Source organism: Odontomachus brunneus, unplaced genomic scaffold, assembly GCF_010583005.1.
Source record: "Odontomachus brunneus isolate Ranch 3 - 2012 unplaced genomic scaffold, Obru_v1 Obru_scaffold_036, whole genome shotgun sequence".
NCBI classification, from domain to species: domain Eukaryota; kingdom Metazoa; phylum Arthropoda; class Insecta; order Hymenoptera; family Formicidae; genus Odontomachus; species Odontomachus brunneus.
Window position 1 is genome coordinate 182,790 of NW_022639486.1, and position 23,805 is coordinate 206,594.

The 23,805-nt window shown below is 44.0% G+C and overlaps 1 protein-coding gene across 2 annotated transcripts in view; it reads left to right on the plus strand.

Moving 5' to 3' along the window:
- The window catches only part of LOC116843818, a 31,146-nt gene extending 7,347 nt beyond the window's left edge, over nt 1-23,799 (plus strand). Inside the window, exons 2-7 of one of the 2 annotated variants that reach the window (XM_032814597.1) lie at nt 14,255-15,025; nt 18,849-19,020; nt 22,382-22,443; nt 22,578-22,710; nt 22,971-23,082; nt 23,268-23,799. In XM_032814597.1, coding sequence (XP_032670488.1) covers nt 14,255-15,025; nt 18,849-19,020; nt 22,382-22,443; nt 22,578-22,710; nt 22,971-23,082; nt 23,268-23,366 — 1,349 coding nt within the window. In that variant the 3' untranslated portion in view covers nt 23,367-23,799. The remainder of the gene's footprint in view (nt 1-14,254; nt 15,026-18,848; nt 19,021-22,381; nt 22,444-22,577; nt 22,711-22,970; nt 23,083-23,267) is intronic. The other variant, XM_032814598.1, reaches the window with a different exon arrangement.
- The last annotated feature ends 6 nt before the right edge of the window (nt 23,800-23,805 follow it).

Here is a 23,805-nt window from a genome sequence, read left to right on the forward strand (position 1 = left end):
TTTAAGGCTCCCGGTTCCCCGCATTGTCTATCTCTTTTTTTATGACGTCAGAAGCGAGAAAATGCATGCTAAAAATTCTTGCGAAATACATTAAAATAAAAATATATATCCATAGAGTAACACTTGCAATCGATTAAACAAATTTGTAAGATATTCCGTGCACTCCCCTTTTGCTCTAACAATCAATTTGTCGTAAATTAACGTGACATACAATTCATTTTCTTAATCTATTTCTATTCAGATTAATTTACAATAAATTATTACTGTAAATTGTTAGAGCAAAAGGGGAGTGCATGAAATATCTTGCAAATTTGTTTAATCGATTGCAAATGTTACTCTATGGATATATATTTTTATTTTAATGTATTTCGCAAGAATTTTTAGCATGCATTTTCTCGCTTCTGACGTCATAAAAAAAGAGATAGACAATGCGGGGAACCGGGAGCCTTAAATAGAATACACAACTGATCTCGCGAAAAGCAACGGTTTTAAGAGAATTTTCTCACTTGAGAAAAATTGCTCCTCTATGTATGCATACACAATACAAGCAAATACGTTATTAGTATCCTCAAATAAATATTTTTGTACTTTTTAGGTATCTTTTCTCTCAAGTATACACTGAGAAAAAGAGACTTGAAAGTTCATTTGTAGGACATGAAGTTAGGCTTCATCGTAAAATGTTTACGCGAGAACAGGAATGTTCAGTATAGGAAAACGCGGAAATTGTGGCTTAATGGAGAATTCACACCTCGGCAGAAAAGCAGAAATCAATCGGAACTCGCGCTGATAGAATTGCAGAAGCTATCGACTTATCATTATCTGATCATCAACGCGAGCTCTGATTAGCTTCTGTCTTTCTATTAAGGTGTGAAGTTTATTTCGTAGAAGTAAACTTTATATCCCACAAATAAATTTCCAAACATATTTTTTTTATTATACCTGCCATCAATTTGCCATTTTGTTTGCGCCCTTCATGTCGCATTGTTTGATTTAAAAATTTGTCAAACGACATCGGGGTGCATTGAAAAGGATTAGAGAAAGGAAAGGGTGAAGATAAAATTCGCCTGTCCTCTCGTCGTCGTGTCGGGAACGTGCTTGCCCTCCGCGCGGAAGAGGCAAGAGCCCGGGAGGGCGCGACATATCGTCAACACCCGGACACAATGAGCAGAAAATGCGGATCCGATCCGACCGGTGACCACGATCCTACCCCGTCAGCCGGATTAATGGAGTAGCACCGTCGGATATAGATATTTTGTCGGTAGCGGTGCATAACGAGCCGCTTGACGTGCGGCGGCAAAACGCTCTGCGGCAGAGCGACAGCGGCGACGAGGCGGGAGGGTGTGTGTACCGGTGCACAGTTTGGGATAATATGACAAAGATCGGGAGGCACGAGACGGACGAGGGCGAGAGACGACGGGACAGACGTAGAAGAGCCAGGTGTTTCGTGGTGTAACGCAGGACGACGGGACCACCCCCTGCCTGCCTCTTTACTCCCTCCTTAAGAGACCAACCGTTCGGCTCGAGCCGTCTCGGCTCGTTTCGCCCTTCGCGCTATGGTCCGTCCGTAAACTCGGCTTACAACGGGGCAATATCACTACGCGATATTTCTCTCCTCATTTATGAGCCGTCACTTATCGACCCGCGTGTGACGTCTTTGCGTGTACGCGAATGAATGTGGGCGATTTCGCCGGGCGAGCCCTTCTTCGCACATCCCGAGTCGAAAGTTTAATGCTACTTTGATAGCTCTTAAGGATAGTTTGCGCCTACTTAGACGGTTTATAGCCTAGGTAAAATCTACTTTGACGATTTTGGTACTCATTAACTTCTCTTTTCAACCTTTAACTCTATCTTGTTAAAATTTTGACGCTACTTTGATACTCTTAAAAATAGTTTGAGCCTACTTAGATAATCTACAACTTAGGTGAAACCTATTTTGACGATATTGACATTCATTTTCCAGTTGAAATTTTGACCCTATGTTGAACCTTGAATTTTCAGGAAATTTTAGACATTATCAGGATCAAAGTAGGAGTAAAGATATTAGAATTAGGAGTATATCATTAGAATTAAACCTACTTTGCTATCTTAGCTCCTACTGTGTAGAATTCAAGGTTTAACATAGGGTCAAAATTTCGACTCAGGGAGCCCTTCTTCGCACATTATGGCGAATCGTTTTGTCGACGCTTTGGGAACACGACGCGCGAGATGTGCGAGAAACGTTATTTCACGCTGTAGTTCAATGTAGGGTAGTTGAGATACACGTCGACGCAGGAAGGTGCGTACTGCATTCAAGTCAATGTTACTTGTTTCAAGTATTTCATACGTTTGTATATTCGCGAATCTACTCTCTAAGTTTCTCGGAGTAGAATTTCACTCGAAATGAGAGAAAAGCGCCTTCACTCGAAATCATAAGAGTGGACGTTTCACTCAGGATGAATTCTGACTCCTTGTGAACGAATATTTCATTCGATTAGAGTGACGCTAGAGAGTACATCAGATTCAGTCCTCAATCTCGAGTGAAAATATTCTCTCGACGAATCAGAGTGGATTTCGCTCTATATGAGAAATCATTCGAATGACTTGGCCACTTTATTTTTGAGATTGACATTTTACTCCAAGAAATTTAGAGAGCATCATTAATTCACTATAAGTATCATGTTTATTCAAGACATTCTAAATTCTAGTAAAATTCGCAGTCAAAAATATTAAAGTAAGACAAAAATTCAGTTTGCTTACTACATAAAATCGAATCAACATTTTCTCCGATAAAGTTTTATGGTATTCTTGTAAAGAGAATAAATTTTGTTTGAGTACATGATAATGAGCTTTTCTAAAATTTGTGACGAGTATATTTTAAATCTATATTCATAGAAGAATAATAAATTAAATTAAATAAAAGAATGAAAAATAAACTTGTTGAGAAAGAGAAGATAACCATTATTTGAAAGAAGCAAAGTGGACTGCGCTTTTCTTAGCAGCAGAATGATATTTTCCTGTATGTATACGTATTTTCCTGCGAGCACCGCGGTTCGTTGCACACCTTGCCGAATTTGTTCGCACGTCTCTAATTCTCCGGCAATATTGCACCGCGGTCGGTTTCAACCACAACACACTGGCTAGAAAATTCCAACGTTCCTCGGGCTTCCGTATCCGTTTCGATTTTACCGAGAATCGATATTTGGCGCAGCCCTCGTAGAATCCTAATGGGCGCCTCCGCAACTTTCTCGTTTTAACGTCACGAACCTGTGGCGACCTAACCGGCTACGACCATTTTCGATCGGAGAAGCTCGATAGAAAAACACACATTTACAAGGTCCTATACTTATGCAACGGTAATTAAATCTGCCTGGAGACACTTTAATGCGTTTGCGTCACGCGACTGTCTGCGGGGGGAAAATTCGCGCGGAATTTGCAAAACGAGCTCGGCCTGTCGCGATTAGAATCGGACGAAGAGAAAGAGGGTGCGGCGCTACGTGTGCGAATCTTTCCGCCGTGTGAGGATTATTTAATTATAATGGCGTCTATATACCGTTTGTCTCCGTTACGGATCAATAGTGCCCTGCGTGTAACGCCAGTCGTCCGTAAATTTTCCTTGTCTGCGGTTAAAATCTATCGTGCTAACGACCAATGTGTTCGCTTTTTAACGTGTAGCAGCCCGCGCGTTGTGGGAGGTAAAGCTCCGCCTCTTCACGATCGGCTTGATAATCGATGATTGCTAGTCAACTGGAGCACAAAGAACCGCGCTCCGTTATTACGATTAATAGGAAGTAAATTAAGGGCGAGATTAATATGATAATAATCGTGGAGAGTATTAGCGTTAATAAGAGTGCGTTTGTCCATTAGGAAACGTTGACAGCATTTTTTGTTTCATTATATAGCATGCGTATTTGTTTAAAGACACTTCTAACAACAATCGGAATTGCGTCCGCAAAGAGAAGAGTGCACCAAATGTACAAGACAGTTGACACGTGTAAAGAAGAAGAAACGCGAAATAAAGATAAAGTGACAAATCGTCGAGGGATGTCGAACGTGAAATAGCAAATTTCTCTCTCTCTCTCTCTCTCTCTCTCTCTCTCTCTCTCTCTCTCTCTCTGTCGATAAAAATACAGAACCCTCGTTCGAGAATGTCCAGTATTCCTAAAGGAAAACCCTTCCTCACACAAACGATTATCTAATCCGGTAGAAGTGTAAACAAGTGACTCGGCTTAAGAAAGGGAGCTGCGCAAAAGGGAAATGGAAGCAACAAATGAGGTTTCGGACAACCGTAAAACCGTAAATCTCTTTGTTACGCGGGACAATCGGATCTGGAATTTGACGTGGAAAGCTGCAAAACTTCATGGAGGTCGGGATACACTGTCTACGTTCCGCGCCCTGTCCGCAGAGTCAGGCTCAACCGGTAGTTCTCTTTAATCTTTCCGCCGTCCAATTATTTCAGGCCGATTGTGCCCGCGGTAATATCCACTACTATAGCATAGGTGTGTATATATATATATATATATGTATATATATATATATGTATGTATGTATGTATGTATGTGTGTGTGTGTGTGTGTGTGCTCTAACGAAACCTTTCGGCAATTTTCCTCGTCTGTTCCTCCTGCTGCTTAGGTGCCTCGCACGAAAAAAAGAGAACAAGTATAATTTATCGACGACTCATTTTTCTCCTTTTTCACGAAAATTACACAGTTTAGCAGCTTAACGCAGTTATGTTTGCGGAGAGATATTCCAGTTTTCTCGTCAGCTCAATCCCGAAATTAACTTCGCTCTGAGGGGAAAGCAGAGAGCTCGTTGAATCCGCCAACGACGATGCAATCGCACGAAAGGAGCGAGAATTCGGCGGACAACGATCGCGACGCGAAACTGACGAAATACTTGGGGATACGATCGGCTTAATCCTGATCGCCAATCGGTTCGGCTCGCATTGTAGAAAATAGCCGAGACGGAAATTATGGACGAGTTACCCACATCAACGAGACATCTTACTCGAGCGCGTACTTATCGCAGCTGCCTCTCCACCCCATCGTTATTGTGGCGGACCGACCGAAGTCTCGTCCAATAACGCTCCCGTTTGTCAGTTTTTGGTTCCTCCGACTCTCTTTCGCTCCGACCGGAACAATTTGCCCTCCGCCTTGTGATGAGCATTGAAATACTTAGAAAAGAGTGCTGCTTCTACCGGCCATAAATTACTATCATTATTAGCGGCACTTTTTGATGTTACCGATGCTGCGGCCGGTCGAGTCTCAGCGATCGGCCGCGAGGTATTAAAACGCGCGTGGCGGATCGCCCGGCTTGTTGTCGGCGACTCAGCGGGGTTGGAAGTATAACACTCGCGTGTTAAACGAGTACAGGGACGATATTGTTGTGTAAAAATATCACGCACCATCGTGTTTTCATGTAAGAATCTATTAAGATGACGACATTATTTGAGTAACTTTCAATTCTTAGACGAGGAGAATGTTTCAACATTTCTCGTCCAGTCCAGCAGAAATTGTTCCATAACTTCCAAAATTAAATATCTGATGCCATTCTAATTTGTATCATTGTGATAGGGAAATCAAAAGCGCAGAGAGGGAGAGAGAGAGAGAGAGAGAACTTTAAATAATAATAATTTTATAATCAACTAGCTGAAACTACTCGGCGTTGTTCGCGATTATCACAAAGGTCAAGATGATGAAATCAGAGTGTAGGATGTGTTCAGATTTCATGGTAGTTTATATTTTCCGCGGGATCCTAGAAATCCATGCAAAATTTCGTCCAAGTCGGTCAAAGGGTTTAGGAGTTTCTAAAGAAAACAGACAGGCATTCTATTTTATATATATGGATAAATCGTCGGCAGTCGTAAGAAAGCCTCCGCGATCGAGCGAATAAAAATTCGCAAGGCAAAATGAAAGTTGAACGATCGGCGCAATCGTGGGGAGAAAATTTCCACTCTTGGACGAGCGGGTCCGTAGTTCGCTTCAATTTCGAGTTGCAATCGAATCCACTTTCAAGTGGATACTTCTTTAATCTGCGATACGCTATCGATAGAGCGCCATCGTCCGCGTGATAAAGCTGTTCGATGCGTGACTCGGAGACACCTAAGTCGAAATTTTGATCCTATTTTCGACTTTATATTCCATTTAAACGTCTACTTTGATACTCTATGGCTATGGAACCTGTGTGCTCTTTTGATTCTCTTCAACTACTAGCTTCGCCGAGAGATCCTCGTTGGAACCTACGCGTTTATGTGCGTTTTCTGCCATTTAGAGGCGCTAAATAGGACTTGATGCGTATTAAAACTTACCGTGATTGTATCCGTATATATTAGATATACACGTTGATCTCCTTCAGAATATGCAGATGCTAGTTGAAGTTCAGGTTGAGAGCAGAGCTAAAATTTCGACTCGGTCGCTCTTTCTCTCCATATACATTGTAGCGCATAAATGACAGGACGACGGGGCCGCGTGCTCGTGCGCGTTTTCAGGGGGACCGATCAATTTTGTGACGAAAAGTGATCGAGAGGTGCACGTGTTTTACCGCCTGCTCGCGCGCGCCGTGCACGACAAAAAAAACCATAATCGCGCACAGGAGGAACCATCTGCGGCTTCGAAAAGCATGATGCGGACCATGTGCCGGCTGCCAACGATACTCAGCCTGCATAGCCCGGGCGCGTTAACTCGACTGCTCCAGATCCGCCTCGAATATTACATATATATATTGCCGCGCACACCGGCGAAAAATCCAATGGAGAAGCGTCACACCGCGCGCGAACGCTGTCGCCTTTGAAATAATATCCGTTCTCGTGCGCGCGTGCAGGAAAGCAGAAAGGGAAAAAGAAAAAAGCAAAAATTACGTACAGTTCGCTCTTTTTTCTGCACTAACTTGCACTAGTTCTTTTCTCCTTTTCTTTTATCAGTCTTTCTACAACACCACATACATTGAGAGAGAAGAACACCTGAAAAATGAAAAATATATTTTTATTTAATATATTTTTATTTAATATATTTATTTAATATATTTTTAATTAATATATTTAAAAATATATTTATTTATTAATAACATGTTTACGTGGATCTAAATTGTTTTATTTAAATAAAATATGTAATGTAGGTTAGAGATGCAATTTTTGCAAAATTAAAGGAATTGTTCTTTCCTGCGAATAAAATGGAAATTGAAATAAAATAAGAATTGCTTTTGTGAACTCAGGTTTTAAGAAAATATATATTTTCTTCTTGAAAAATATATTTCGTATTAATATAAATGTGTTGTTGGTATCCACCAAATGAATATCTTATTTCGTAGATCTTTTTCCTCTGAGTATACCTGTGTTCCTTTTCAAGTTCTATAAGTGTGAACTACATAGTTCAGCACAAAAGAGCAAACCTATAGAGTGTGTGTATAGTTGCGAGTCCTCGACCAGAAAAACTTTGACTTTCAAGGTCTCTTTAGGGAGAATTTCACACCTTGGCAGAAAAGCAGAAAGGAAAATCCAATCAGAATTCGCGCTGATGGTCAGGTGATGGTCGAAGGTTTTTGTTTTTCTACAAGCGCGAGTTGTTACTGGTTTCTGTCTGTTCTCTGCTTTGAAGAGTGAATTCTCCCGTAGCTTCGCGATCTCTAGTCGATAAGTCGATAGCTTATCGAATTTTAATATTTCAAATGTGTCGCGCCGCGAATAACAAGACAACCCAACCTAACTTAACCTGACTTGATCGGGTGACACTGCATATCGTATTGCCCCTAAATCTCCGTATTCCGTCGTGCACGCGTCGGGTGAAAGTTCGCGAGTTAATAGACAGTTAATAGATAATAGACGAACTCTCAATAGCGAAGCTCTCGCCCGACTTCGGCGGCACGCTCTCGGCATGCGTTCCACTTTGAACAGCGGCCGCAGGAGCATTTGCGTGAGAATACAGTGAAATCCGGAAGTAATTACCGCGCAGTAACTGGCATTGACGCAATCGCGCGCGGAATGCGCGAGCAATGCATCGCTCGTATATTTTCGCCAATTCGCCGTTAATAATTTCACGCCTCGGTGTCGGGGCGTCTCTTCGTCGCGGCACGTGGCGCGTCGTGAAGACACGCGCGGGAGACGTGTTTTGCGCAACGCGATTTCAAATTGCGAATTCGAGTGTCATCTCGGAGTTCGAGTATTACTCAGAAGGATCCTCCCGTCTGCGACAGAGAATTGATTGCGCGCGATCGTGCATCCGAGACGTCACGGCGCAATCGAACGTTTCCGGTCTCGCTTCTTCAGATTCTCTCCAGCGAGTGTAACGCAATTCGACGGCGAGAGGAGAAGCTGATCGAATATCGCCGATCGCGATTTTCACTCCGGGACGGCGAAAATTCCGCCCGTGCACGACGCGTCCTAGAAACGCGGCATTCCATCGGGAGAAAAACTGCTTTCCTAGCCGATATGCCATTAAAAGCAGCCGTTGTGCCACGCGACAACGTACATGTTCGCCTCGCAAAAGGAAATCGTGCATTCCACGCGACCACTGCGTGCGTATTCGCGTTGCGATACCTGCCGCAGTGGCACGATTGCCTCTTACGACGATTTCGGCATCGGGCTGAAAACAACGGGAAATTAGGTGAAAAAAATGGCCGAGGATCGATGCGTCTCGAGAGAGGGAGAGAGAAGGCAAGGCCCGGGGGATGACGATAAAAGGGAACGGGAGATGATCGTTTGCCTCCGTAACGTTAATTAAACGATCGCGTCGCAATGCGATACGCAGAACGCAGGCGAAGGACGGCGGCCAGAGAGAGGCGGCAGAGGCGTGGAAGGTGGTGTAAAAGAAGCGGGCGCGTGCCAGGGCCAGGCAAGGGCCAGGCAAGGGCCGCCGGGGCCCAGGACACGCTCGGTCGTTGAGTCGCGAGCGTTGCGAAAAGCAGGTAATGGCGTTGAAGTGCATTCGGCAGCTGCTCGCCATGAATACCGACATGAATACCCGAGGTGGACGAGGTGGACATGTGTGATCCCGTCCGTCTTCTTTAGACCCGGTGGCCCCGCCTATACGAGCGTGCTCCGAGCTCTATCGAGTGGAAAAGATACGTCCTGCTCTAGTCCGGCATTATATTATCGAGAGCGCGTTGCTTTTTTATCCGTACCATCGATCGCCTCTGCCGCCTCGTTCTCGACCCTTCCACTCCGATACGTCTCGATTACCTCGAGATAGACACGATGAGAAAGAGAGAGAGAAACGTTTATTGCAGTTGTAGGGCGAGCCCTTTAAAGACGTATATCGCGAAAGGATCTCGTGAATTAACATATTGAAAGCTACATATACATAACAGTCGAGAGATACAAAAATGATGGGAAAAAATAAGTAAACTGAGGATTAATCACTTTCCTACCGTGAGAAAAAGTATAAGTTCAGTGTGGGTACATATTTACTTAGAAATTTGAATTTTTTTCATTTAAATAGAATAAACAATTGGTTTCATAAAAGACTAAGGTTTTGAGAAAATATATATTTTCTTACTTGAAAAATATTTTATAATGGTATGAGTAAATATGTTATATATATATGTATATATATATATATATATATATCTCAGCAGTATCTCACGTGGAACAAATTTCAAGTAACGACTATTAATGCACAGAGAAAAAAAAATTGTAGTAAAAATTACAATAAAATTCTTGTAATATTGATCCATACAGAATTATGACTAAAATTATTACATATTTATTAAAAAATGTTACGCACGTGTTGCTTTTTACTATAAAAATAGTTCTAATTTGAATATTTTATATATATTAGGTATAAATTGTTAAATTTATTATTTTTACGGTAATTTATACTACAACTTCGATATAGTTCAGCTTCACAAGGAACGTTGTAAAAAGAAGTATAAAATTTTAACACAATTTTTACTATAATATTCTCTCCGTGTGCGGAGGAACTTTCAGGAAAATGGCGGCTGCATAGTTTCTCTACAAATTGCGAATCTGCACTCGCGAGGGCGTTACTTCCGCGTTTAGCCAAAGGTAGAGATGAAAGGGACAGCAGTCGGCCGGCGCCGACATCGGTGAATGACACTCGGGGACTCGCGCGAGTATGAAGATCGATCGTTCGATTGATCGCTCGAAATAGAGATTAGCGCGGCGTGAAAAGCTGGATAATAAGCGAATGGTGATTACGGGTGATTTCCGACCCGGCGATTTCTGTCGATAGTATCGTTAGGCCCAGATCCATCGGCCACCTGGCAGAGAACAACCGGCTGCACGTTCGCGTGTTCGCCACCTTCCACCCTGAGGATCGTAATACTTAGCTAGCTTACACCCACTCCCCGGGTTCGATCATGGCATGGCGATCAATTATTCGAATCTACTTAAGGGAGAACCGCGCTACGTCGAAAGCGTCTCGTAAGGATCCTCGGCGAACGAGAAGAGACAGAAAAATGTTTGGATCGATTGTTAATACTGCACAGAACAAAAAGATTTGAACAACTAAACATAATTTGCTATATTAGCCACTTTTTCTTTGCTGCAGAAGCCAATTTCCTTGCTAGGATAACAAGAAAATCTGCTCCTGCAAACAAAAAAGTAGCTAAAGCAGTAAATTATGTTTAGTTGTCCCATCTGTAGTAAATTTGCTGCGTTAGCTACTTTTCTTACTGCAGGAGCAAAATTTTTTTGTTATCATAGCAAGGAAATAGGTTCCTGCAAAGAAAAAGTAGCTAACACAACGAATTATGTTTAACTGTCCATATGTAGCAAATTGGTTTGCTGCTGCAGCAAATCCTTTTTTTCCGTGTAAATAGATAGTTTGATGCTTCCTGATGCGAAAATCTACGCATTATACGACCTATTTATAGACCATATCATGACTAGTACTCATATATCGAATCAGTTGTTCCTTATTAGTATGAAATGACATCCTGGTTATATAAATTGATCTGTAAGGCGTTTTATTTATTACACTAAAACACTTGCGTGCACTTGGCTCCTATTGGCCCTTACTGTTTCGAACACGGTTATATCTCAGGGAGACTTATCCCCGCTAAATTCAACTTTTCAAGAAGAGGGAGAGAAGTCCTTCCTTCCTTCCTTTTTTTTTTTTCTTCACGTCAACGTAACATATTCGAATTTATGAATTTCCGTGTTTAGACGAGCTGCAGCTGGTGCCGGACCGGTCTCGCTGGTATTCGGGACCCTTCTATCCGGAAAATTTCCGCTCCCTCGCCGCACTCTTCTCCCCGTCCGGCGGTAGCTCTGCAGCTTTCAAAGGACACGTGACTAGGCACGCCCAAGATTTCTCGCATGCATATAATGTCCTTAAGGGTCGCCGTGCAGTCCTACCCGATGATACGCGATACATACGGGGCGGTACAACGGCGGAGTAGCGCTGTCCATCTTCGGACCGTTGAAAATTTTTGCCACGCGATCCTGTATAACCGCCCATCGAGCGGCGCTAAACCGGAGACAATGTGGATCCCGACGCGAGTCTAATGAGACCTTTGTCACACCATAATGATCGACGTCGAAATATTCAAGAAGTCTATCGATATTCCGGTCACGTAGGAACAGTTACAGTCAGGGCGGAGCATGAAAAACACGAGTAAACAAAAAGATCCCTGACTGTGTTCGGTCTTCTAGGCGAGAATTTTTCGACTAGGTGACGACGTGAATTCCTCGCTCATTAGAGCGACGTCCAACTCGGCCGGTGCTCGAACGGACGTTGCGCTTAGGAGCGTGCAATTAGAAAATAGCCTAAATTCAAGGCGGCTCGCGATTCGAGTCGTGAATTATATTTCGCTGCGTTGCCATGGCGAGCTGAAGCGGCGAGAAGTGCTCGGGATGTAGCACGGCCAACAGGGAAATGGCCAATTATTAGAAGAAACGCACGTGGGTCGTACTTAAAGCCCGCTGCTGGCTAGGCCAGCGTCTCACCTACTTCCTCTGATCGTGAGTTCGCGGGAGGAGGACGTCGGGATATGACGTAAAACGCGTGTTTCCCCGTACAACGACACGTTACTGGAATTTTTATCTACGCGCTAGATTGCACGGATAAAACCGCAGATGAAAAGACCCGCTGCGCGTTCGGTGAACTCAATGAGCGATCGGCCATTACTGGGTATACTCGAAAGGTGCGCGCATACTTTTGTATCAGCTAATCTCGGATGTGGATTTTTATCGGTTGCACAGAGAGAGAATTTTACAGGAGAACCTATTATGTAGAATTTTCTCACCGAAGAGTAGACCGACATTCTGCAGAAATTGGTTATCTCTCCTTTCATTTCATATCTGCCATTTATATATTTCAGGAATTGAAAGATGCATGGAAAAAAGATTTGGTTGAATTAATATCTGGTCGAATATGAACGATCCAGAAATTCCGATTGAAGTAATCTGAATTCTGTTTAAGTTAACAAGATTTTTGGTTGATTTGATTGAAAACAGAATACGGGTTACTTTAATCGGAATTTCTGGATCGTTCATATTCGACCAGATATTTGGTTAATTCAACCAAATCTTTTTTCCGTGCACCTTTCAATTCCTGAAATATATAAATGGCAGATATGAAATGAAAGGAGAGATAACAAATTACTGCAGAATGATATTTGGTTAATTCAAACTTTTTTTTCGTGTGCTATTAGAAAATTTGGTATGTTTCTACACACGAAAAGAGTACATATTGTATTCAAGTAAATATTTGTTTCAAGCATCTCGTAAATTTATATATCCACAAATCTGTCTCTCTCACAAATATTCATCACAAAAAACATCGAAAATGTTTAATATTTTTCTGTGTGAAATTTACTGGAAACATAGTAAAATTAACATAGTAAATTAAGAAGTGAATTTGTATGAAAAAGAACTGTAATATATATATATATATATATATATATATATATATATATATATATATATATCCTCTCTGCGTAATATAATAAAAAGCAGACATCCCCGAATGGCTGACTAAGCGGCTCGTTTAGTAGAAAAGCGCAGTCGTTGTGACCGCAAGTGCAATATCGCGTGACACCGCGAGTCGCAATTTTCACGGAGCGCTCTTCCTTCGACCGCTTTTCTGACTAATTAATTGATGGACGTAGACCCGGTATGACGCGGTGCAATATGCTCGCGCACACGTGCTGTCGGAAAACCTCGTCAACGAGGAGAGACACAGCACGGACGCGAGTGTCTTTCTCTCACGTTGATTCAATTATAATGTGGTCGCGCGCGGCGTCGGGACGCCACTCAATCGCTCTCGATCTGGCATTGAGCGTTAACGCGGGACGGGAGGGGAAGGCGGGGAGAGAACACGACAAGTGTCGATCGTTAACGATACGGTGACTAGTCGCGCCTGAATATTTGAACGGCACGATTGACGTCACGAGTGTCGGCGCGAACGGCGAGGTGTCGTGAGCCGACTCGTGGAAATCGCGCCGATAGTTTTATCCCCGACGAGAGACCTCGTCGCGCAAGGTGTATCCGCTGTTTGCACAGTACGTATCATACGTCCGTCGTGAATTCAAGTCAGGATGAATCACGATGGAAGCGCGACGCGTGCGATAAGCCTCCCTGACGAGAGAGAGAGAGTGGAAGGCGCGTCCATCCGCAGATGATAATCACCGATTAACGGGCGATAATAACGCCGATGGAATCGACGATATGTACGTTCGCAATTTTTTTCTCTCCGCGTCTCCCTTTTATTTTTCTCTTCTTCTCATCGCGATATCTCTGACTGAATACTAAGGAGATCGGCTTATCTGTAACACCGCAACTATTACGTCTCTATCGGTGGAAGGAGGTCGTTAGTGGACTTTGAGAAAACGACACTGCCTGCGATTACATGACGCCGAGCAAAGGTCGCACGTACGCGGGATTTTATTCAATTATCGACGCATGTGTTTTCTCTCGTCCTGCCTCTTGTACCTCCATCCGGCTATCCTCCGCTCCGATTCGAGCACGACGTCGATCGTAACGATGAACGTCGCGTTCGGCGTCTCTCCTATCGTGACACGCCCGTCATCGTATCATCGGTAATGATGGAGCAACGACGAGACATGACGATTATGACAGAGAGAGAGAGAGAGAGAGAGAGGCGTCGCTGTGCTCGCAAGGGTAAAACCGCTTCGAAGAAGCGCGCTCCACGTTGAAAATTGAATCCGGACCCTCCCACGGCACATACAGCAGCCGTCCCATCCTGCTGCGGCCTGCTGCGGCCTGCTGCGCGGGGGCCCGGTGCTTCGCGTTAGATCCCAAAGTCTTCACCCGAGATAAAACACACTATAAACGGCCGCCCTGACGGGTATCTGGTTTCAGGGAAGCGGCGGCACGTGCGCCGGAGTTCTGGCCCAGGTGCTGGAGCTCGTGCTGTCGAAGAGACGCAAGGAGGAGGAGCGGCAGCAGCAGCGACAGCAGCAGCGGCAGCAGCAGGAGGAAGAGAGGCTAACGATAGAGGACACGAGGTGGGAGGAATAGAAGTCGAGGAGACCAGCTCGCCGGTGGCGAGGAGCAAATTCTGCTGCGACGACAGCGGTATCAGCAACAAGCGCCACTATCACTCCTCGCCGCCTCACCTCCACCACCTTCTTCATCGCCACAACCGTCGGCAGCCGCGTCGGCGATATCACCGTCGAACCGACATCGACGACGAGGACGACGGTAATGACGACGACGGCGACGACAAGAAGGCGGACGGAGACGAGGACGGAGACGAGGACGACGAGGACGACGACAGCAGCGACGAGAGCGCGTGCCTCGAGTGCTTCCACTCGCGTCTGCACCGGCGATTCTACGACCGGCGGTCCAGCAGGTCGAGCGACGTCGACGCTCGGCTCGACGTCGAGCACGTCGAGGTCCGTCGGTCTGAGAGCGTCGCGTCGTCACCGGCGGCGGCGACGACGACGACGACGACGGCGACCACCGTCCATTCTCTGGCGCGGACCTCGCCCGCCACCACCGCCAGAAGCACCGCCAGCAGCACTACCATCGCTAACCCCTCAGTCGTCACTGCCATGGCGAGAGGATGCAAAATTCCACCCTACCTCGCGACGATATTAATTCTCTCCTACACTCTCCTCGGTATCGCAGGTTGGTATAGCGCGGCGCATCGAGTCTTGCCCAAACACGACGACGACGAAGTTCCTGGCTTGTTCAGCGCGCTACGTGCGCTTGTCCGATACCCAGCTTTGTTTTTCTTGCGCGACAGTAGTCGCGTGTGTCACGTTATTTCAGCTTGAGAATCGGACAGGCGCGTTTAGCGTGCCGAGAGTCTTCTCTCGAGTTCCCGTTTCTTTCGAGCACACGTCTCCCGGCAATCGCGCGACCCTCTCTCGGGCCGAGTGTGTTCTCCCGCGTCATTCCTGATACGTTTGTCTTTTCTACACGAGGAAAATTGTATGGCAGAAATTGCTGTATAATCTTCTAACCGAGGAATAGATTGACGTCTTACAGTAATGCATTATCCCTTTATTCTACTTATATTTTGGGAGCTGAAATGTGCTGTTAAAACACTTGTTGTGTTTCGAGCAAAATTTACAGTGTTCTTTAGCAAGATAGACCTTATTGACAGTCTATTTTTGGACTACTGAAAGCATAGTAAAATTGACAAAAATTTATATGAAAAAAAGAGGGAAACTGTAATATTCTTTCCGTGTATGCACAGTTCAAGTCGGAGATGTTCCTCAATGGACAACGCTTGTCGCATTCGTCGAAACTTCATTTACCGCGTACTGCAATCCGCGTTCGACTTCTTTTGGCTAAACTTCCTTTTACTGTTTACTCAATATTTTCGTTGTTTCGTAACCATGTCGGGGCAACGGTAAAGAGTTCGACGAGAATACACCCATCGGTCAAGTTCTCTTCCGTTGAGCGAGCGAAAAAACGAATGAACGAATGAGTGCTCGTGAAAATAGCGTATACTTAAAAAAGAACGGAGGAACGATAAATTGTTATTTTGCCTTACGCCACCAACGTGGAATCGGTCCCGTGTGTGTGTCACATTTTACCGTACTTATTACGCTCATTGCGCTACAATCTTACAATCTGTCGTTTCGTACCTCCACCACGCCCGTCCGAAAGAATCGGCCGGGCAAACAAAGGCGCCCGCCATACAAAGTGCTTTCGTATCGAGCGAGAAGCTGTCGCGCGCGACAAAGCGTTTATTTTATACGCGACTTATGCCGGATGACGACGTCGACGACGACGACGACGACGACGATGACGAAGGCGCGAATAAACGCATGTAATATAATAATACTTACGTGTCACGTTGCACCTGGTCTACGCGTAAACCGTCCAGAGATAATCGACGTAGAAGGAGAGTGTCGTTATCCGTTTTCCTGTTTCTCGCGTATCGCGCGCTGCAATTTACAAAGGCGCTACCTTCCGCGCGCGCGCCGCCGCCGCCGTCACACAAATTCACCTTTCTTCTTTCAGCACGACCGCTGCCGTGCACCTTCATATGCCTTCTTGTGCTCGACTATCGCCCGCGATAGCGCAAAGATAATAAAATGTGAACCGACGTGTGCAATTAACGAATCTCGCACGACGGGTTTTCAAATCTTATCAACCCTCCAGGATTGACGGCTCTTCGCGCTCGCAGAGAATGCTAGTAGTGGCGCCTCCCGACTTCTTTCTTTACCAGCGATAATGGCGCACTGGGAACGAAATACTTGAAAATTTATTTGTGGGGTGAGAGTTGATTTCACGGAGATAAACTCCATGTCCGACAAATAAATTTTCAAGTGTTCTGTTCTCAGTATGTGGAGGAGTTGGACGTATCTTTGAGTCGGGGGTATGTTTACAGAGAAATGGTATCGAGCGCAAGGGATCACAATTGACGATGATAATAGTAGGAGAATTGAACGGGGTTAAACTGAATAAATGGGAATCGCGGGGCGGAGGGGGGAGGGATAAAATTATATACCGCCCACTCGCGCGCGCGGCAGATTAAAGCGCACACAGGGCGAACGTCGGTGTTTGTCGGAGAGTGTCTGGAAACGGCAGATTGTAAAATTACAACAGGTGACAGACAGCAGCCACGCGCGGGACAGATGCAACGCCGCGCCGTACTTTGCAGCTTTGTGTACAGTCTCGCGCCTGCGAGATGCACGCGCGGGCTCTCGTCCTGCCCCGGTGTGGGGTGGGATAGCCGCGTGGCTGTTCGGGCAAAAGGCGAGGGTGTGAATGGAGGAGCGAGAGAGAAAGAAAGAGAGAGAGAGAGAAGCGCCGTATACGGCAAACCATTGTGCTCGATGTGCTTGGAAAAGCCGACTAGATTTCTAGAGTGCTCGTTTTATCATTCGCTTATTCTCATCGCACCGATAAAACGTTATTATCTATGCTCAGAAGGGCGCGGAACGAAACATGAGAACAATAATTTTACTTGTGAACGAACATAGAACACGATAAATGAACAGTTTGAAGTAGATTGTAAACACAGATTCAAGACAGAAGTAGATTCAAAACACAGCAACAGACTTGCAACAGTTGAGCCTGAAACTATTTGACATTTTCTCGGGCGTGTATGTGCTCACTTCTATTGGCTCAGTCAATAAGTTCAATTCGATCGTTTAGTCAAATTTGACTTTATTGCATCCTCTGTCGTTTACTTCGGGAGGTTTGTTTTCGGTAGAAAATCAAACTGAACCGTTCGACATATAATTGACTTAATATATATCGTTTGATAACAATAAATTCAATTAACAATAAATCAATTCAATACCCTCATGGTACACACTGGGTTAGCGTAACCCAGGCCGTTTTTCAAAAGTGCAGCGTCTCGAAATGCGAAGGGGCAAGGAACTTTGGGACCGGGGGAGGGGGGAAAAAGTTTGTAGTCCCAACTCTCATTTCTCCGCTGGATGCGTTAATTCCACGCGCAGAAGCTGATAGACGAGCATCGGAAACTGGGATTTGGGTTAGTTTTACACAGTGATTTTACGTCACAAAATCGTGCGAAGTAAAAATATCAAATATTTTGTAAAATTGCTTTAAACTGTTTTTTCGTTTACATATAGCGTCCTAAAAGTGCATTATTCTCCTATCCATCAAAAATATCGATTTATAAAAATAAATAAAAATTCATGCTTTTATTATGGATAAACATTTACATTTATCATGTTTTCATTGTTTTATTTTTAATAGGTTATAAATTAACAAAATGTATAAAAATAACATATAAAAAATATTTGTTTTCGTGCGAAATTGATAATTCTTAAATTTTACCTCATTTTCGTTCATAAAAAACGAAATGAGCCATTTTCAACTTGCAAGAAAAATATGGTTCTTGGATTAGACAAAAAACTTACTCGGAACATTTTAAAGTTCAACTTTTTTGCTTTTTAACGACTCCTTATGGAATCGTAAACATATATTTTTCATAAAATTATGAACATTAAAAAAAACGATTTATAAGAAAAAATAAAGTTTTCTTTTATTTATTTATAAATATCTCTGAGCGTGTTAACTATATCATCATGAAACTTCTTTTATATTGTTTCTAAGATAATTTTCTATCGATTAAAAAAAAAGCATTAAATTTGAACAATTAGATCTCGAGATATAGGTTCTCAAAGTTGCCCGAGTTACGATAGCCCAGTGTGTACTTCCCGTAACTTTTTTATAGTGTGTATCATGAGGGTTAATGCCATTTCATTTCGAACCAAAGCAAAATAACTCGTCGCCAAGTTGATTGCAATCAATGGCAAGGAGTTTGCAAACATTTTCATCTTGATAGACTTAAGAACGCGTCCAGCGCGCGCAATAAAATTTATTATTCCGAGGATGATTGAAAAACAGACTCTTCTATCGGACACGTTGCGAAAGTCATCGAGAGAAAAAGCGTTGCGACCTTTCCTGCCGATGACTGCGCACATATGCACGTTTATTAATTGTTGCATTTTGCCAACAGATGCCTGCTCGTCGCGCTCGACGCCGAAACCGAGGCCGCCGACACCGACGGATCGACCGAACATCACATTCCACATGTATACATGTCCACCGGATTACGCAGAGTGGTATTGCTTGAACGGCGCCACGTGCTTCACCGTTAAAATTGTCGACTCCCTCCTGTATAACTGTTTGTAAGTAACGAGTTCGCCTTTGTCCGAGCTATAACAATTCGGGTCGACCATCTTTGTCTCCTAACTAGTGTCCGTGAAATTTTCACCTGTGTGGAATGTGTATTTCGCGGCGAAAACTCCTGCAGACCGCAATGCAGCGACCGCTGGGGGAGCTTTGAATATGTCAATATATGCCGGGTCGCGTACGGAAAAGGAATTATAGGCTCGTTTGATGGACGGGACACAATGTGCAATGCGAACAATCGCGCGCGGCGGTTCTAAGCGAAAAAAATCACCTCGGGAATACAGCCTTCGCCGCACCGTTTGTCTGTCCATGTCGCTTCACTGTTAATCTTCAACTATGCGACCTCAGCACGTACGTCGTTCTCCTGCTCGATCGTGTTAGAATGTGAACATCCCACAGGGGATACCCCATGCTCTCTTATAAGCTCTTTCTCCTTCTCGCCGCGCAGGTTTCATTTCATCCCTTTTTTATTTAAACGTCATAAATTGTCGGGAGAGAATCCCGAGAGCATCCTCGGCGCTGAAAAGCAGAAGTGCCAGTCGTGTGTCGTTGACGAGTTATTGGTAAAGGTGAAGAATCTAAAGCGGGAAACGTCGAAGTAAAGTATTGTAATGCAGTGCGTATTCCGGCATTGCTATCAATTTATAGCTAATAATGCTTTATGCATATGTAATTGCTTTGAATCTAATGTTATCTTAATTTAATTTAGCTTAGTTGTTAGTTTAATTTATTTTAATTTGATTTAGCATTCGTCTCCTACCTAATCGAGTTTTATAAAATTATATGGTGCAAGATATAATGATTTGAAAACTAGAATATTATTTTAAAAGTAATTAAAATCTTTTTGTAATAATTATTAAAATCTTTCTGTAATAATTATTAAATCGTTAAAGTCACCGACAATCGCGTCTCTTACTCGTCGTAGGTAGCAATTGAATATATTTGTGGGTTCTCTCTTTCTCTTTCGATGTCGGAAATATAGTCTAAAATTCAAGCACCGCAGAAGGGAAAAAAGGTCTATCAACTAATCGGATTAACATCGGAGTAACATCGAGGAGCGAAGCGCATCGTGCTCGCTCAACCTTACCATTTCCCACGGTGTTTGCTTTGTCGACCGCGATCTGCCGCTTGAATCGAGTCGTCCCGTCGTCGTCAGTTCGCCGCGGCCAACTTAAATTAATCTAACGGTCGCGCTTTATCGCGGGAGCTGAAGTAGCGGGCACCGCTGAGCGCAATTTAACGATAAGGTGCGAAAAATGTTCGCGAAGAAGAACCCCGTGAACCGGAAACGACTTTGTCGATGGGTAATTACGAGTGTTGAACATAACGATGCCGAGTAACGCGACGATTCTTTTTGCACGATGTTAAATAAATCGAGAAATAAATCGAATAAAAGAAAAGGAAATTTCGAAATGTACTCGAATTGAAGAACGCGCGAAATGAAAAGAAATTGAAACTATTGAAGGATCGAAATCTACACTGTAAAAACTGATGTGTTAAATTTAACACATTTTATGTGTCTCAAATCATCTACTCTCATTTATGTGTAAATTTAACACAAAACAAATGTATTAAAAAGTAACACGCATAATATGGGAAAAATTAACACAAGAATTCAACACTTGAATGCCGTTAGGAATCACAGATTGCGTTAAATTGACATATTTAATGTCAGATATAGACACATTATGTCAATTTAACATTTTTATTTCATCAAAACCGTAGATCAATACTTCTCTCAAATGTTAAAGCAATGTTTTATTTTAGTTAATTTAACATTATACATATGTCAATTTAACACAAACTATGATTCCTGACGGTGTTCAAGTGTTAAATTTTTGTATTAATTTTTTACATATTGTGCATGTTACTTTTTATCACATTTGTTTGTTAAATTTATACATAAATAAGAGTGGATGATTTGGGACACATAAAATATTAAATTTAACAGTTTTTACAGTATAAAAGAGTGTCGTAAATAAAATTAATCTACTAGTAGACCAAAAAATAAATCAAAGGAGACGAATGTCGACTTTTATCTCCTAAAAAAACAAGCGAGAAAAATAGTCGGGAGGGGGAGGGGGCAGAGAGAGAGAGAGAGACGCAGACGACGTATATGTTCTACTTTTCCATTTTTCGCGCTCCCATAATCACGCACGGATTAGATAATCAAGTAATGAGAAGATCCCGCGAGATGGACGGAGAAAATGTACTACGGTGGAAAGTGGTAAAGGCGAAGGATCCGACGTTTCCATTTTTCTAACGAAACGGTCGGATGAACCGCTATTATTCGATGTGATTTAACGGCACGCTTCGAGAAGCATAGTTTCGCGTGTCGAATTGTTCCATGCGCAATGATAAAGTTGAACGTACGACGAACAGAAGTTGGTGAGGAACGTATACTTCAAAACATACTTGAGAATACACACACACATATAATTACTGCGATATACTTAAGGATATTTAAGCGAATCAAATCACGCGAACGAGAGAGAGAAAGAGAGAAGCTAATTAAAATCGCAGACTCGCGGTCGTGGAATTACGTTCATTTGCAAGAGTCATTCGCTACAATTATATCAGAGCGGATCTGTGATGTGTGACGTCAAGACTGAAAGGAGAGGAAAAGCACATTAGCGATAAAGATTATTTCTCACGCGCGCGCGCGGCGTTACACGTAAAAAAAAAAAATATATATATATATATATATATATATATATATATATATATATATACATACATATATAAGCCACGCGATCAAGTCAAGCGTCGGAGAAACGCACCGGGAGGAAGTCGATCGAGCCGATAGATAATCCGAGAGGTAAAACGCAAAAGCGGAAAGAAACACGACTAATCGCGCAATGCCATCCCCCGCGTGAAGGGCGATGGAGATAATAGTGTGTGTAGAAATGGCAGTTCGCCTGGAAAGCGGTGCAAAATAACGCGCCTTCGACAACGACAACGATCGTGTTCCCCGGATCTGGAGGAAACGCCGATGATACCCGCGCGTGTTGCCGCCTTCCTGTTAATTTCATATACCGCTAATTGTTCTGAGAACTCTTTTAATTATCGCGTAATCACGCGCATCGTAAAGCGCAATCTGCCAAATTTAACCGGTTTGTTGATTCCCTCAAATTTTTCCCCGATAATTAAGCTTAATTGACTACTTACTAATTGGGCGTTTTTGACACAGGCGCCTCCGCCTGATTAATACCGCGCGATATGAAAGAGAAAGGAGAAGAAAGCAACTCGAGTCTCCCTTTATAACATCCGGTTGTTCGCCAATTCCGGCAGATTCGCGATATATTTTGAATAATGCCGATTAATTAAGCTAATTGCCGGTGTGCTTTTGCCCCGCAGGTGCGCCAATGGATATATCGGGCAGAGATGCGAGTTTAAAGATTTGGATGGTTCCTATTTACGTAAGTAAAGTCACATCGACGCGTCTGCTTTTTATGTATTTATGCAACAGCAGCAACAGCAGTAGTAGTAATAGTAGTAGTAATAATGCTCGCGAATCGAATAAAAATGACGTCTCTTTCTCTTCTTCTCTTAGCTTCGCGGCAGCGAGTAATGCTGGAGACAGCCAGCATCGCCGGCGGTGCCACAATAGCAGTATTCCTCGTCGTTATCATTTGTATAGCGGCTTATATCCATTGTAAGCGAAAGCAGAAGGAATTGCGGTCGAGGTAATTGATCGTTCCATTATTATTGCTGTTATTTCATTCGCGGCACGGATTTCGGCATATCCGGCGCATATGTACGTACATAAGTACGTACGTACATACGTGCCGCGTTGTACGCGACTTTGGGGCTCTTCGAGGAAGCTCGATACGTCATCAGTCTCGATTCACCGCGAATCTGTGTGCTCGCCAAATACAACCGCCACCTCGACGCACACGCGAACGTTACATTCGAGCCCCGTCTATTTGTTCTCTTCTCATTACAGCAGTAGCTGCATCGACACGGTGGATGGTCCTGGCCGAGATCCGGAGCTGAGGCCGTTCAGCAACCGCAGCCGCCCTCTCACGATCTTCATGGCGAAGAGCCTCAACAGCTCGGTAAGGAAACGAGGATGCACCGCGAGATAAGCTCGCATTATGCGGCTTACCGATATATCGGGAGCGTCCCGGCGAACGAATGGAATGCGAAACGCCCCGCGTTCCAATTTCCATTCTACCACACGAACGAACTAATGAGAGTAATAATGTTTTGTGTCGTGTGTGTTCGGGATGTGCTCTCACAGGCGACGATAGAGCAGACGAGAATGCCTGGATGGAATTGTCCAGAGGCGGAATCGATGAGGATGGCGTCTATCGGCGAGAACAAGCACCCGAGCCAATAGCGAAGCATGTCGCCACGCGCCGCCGTCCACGTATTGCAACGTCCCGCCGCGGCGACTCGCAATCGGCAACCCGCCGACAGTCGAACACGAGATCCTCGCTCAGCCGACGTTCTCGAGACGACGAGTCCGATCAGATCGTCGAGCAACTGTTGCCGTCACACTCGAATCGTAGCACGAGGTAGCTCTCGACGTTCCTCGAGATAGCAGCGCAGCGGCCTTTAGTAGCCTTTAGTAGTAGCAGCCAACTCTTGTTGGAGATATCCGATTATTCGATTCGGCGAGTGACTCTCTTAACGCGATGCTGAGAAAACGAAGCGACATCGAGTCAGCGAGTGTGTTGTCGAGTATATACGTTCATTTTCAGAGCTGATCTGTCGAAACATTCCCGAGAATTGTCGTACTCGAGTCTCTCTGTCACCCCCTCCCCCCCCCCCCCCCC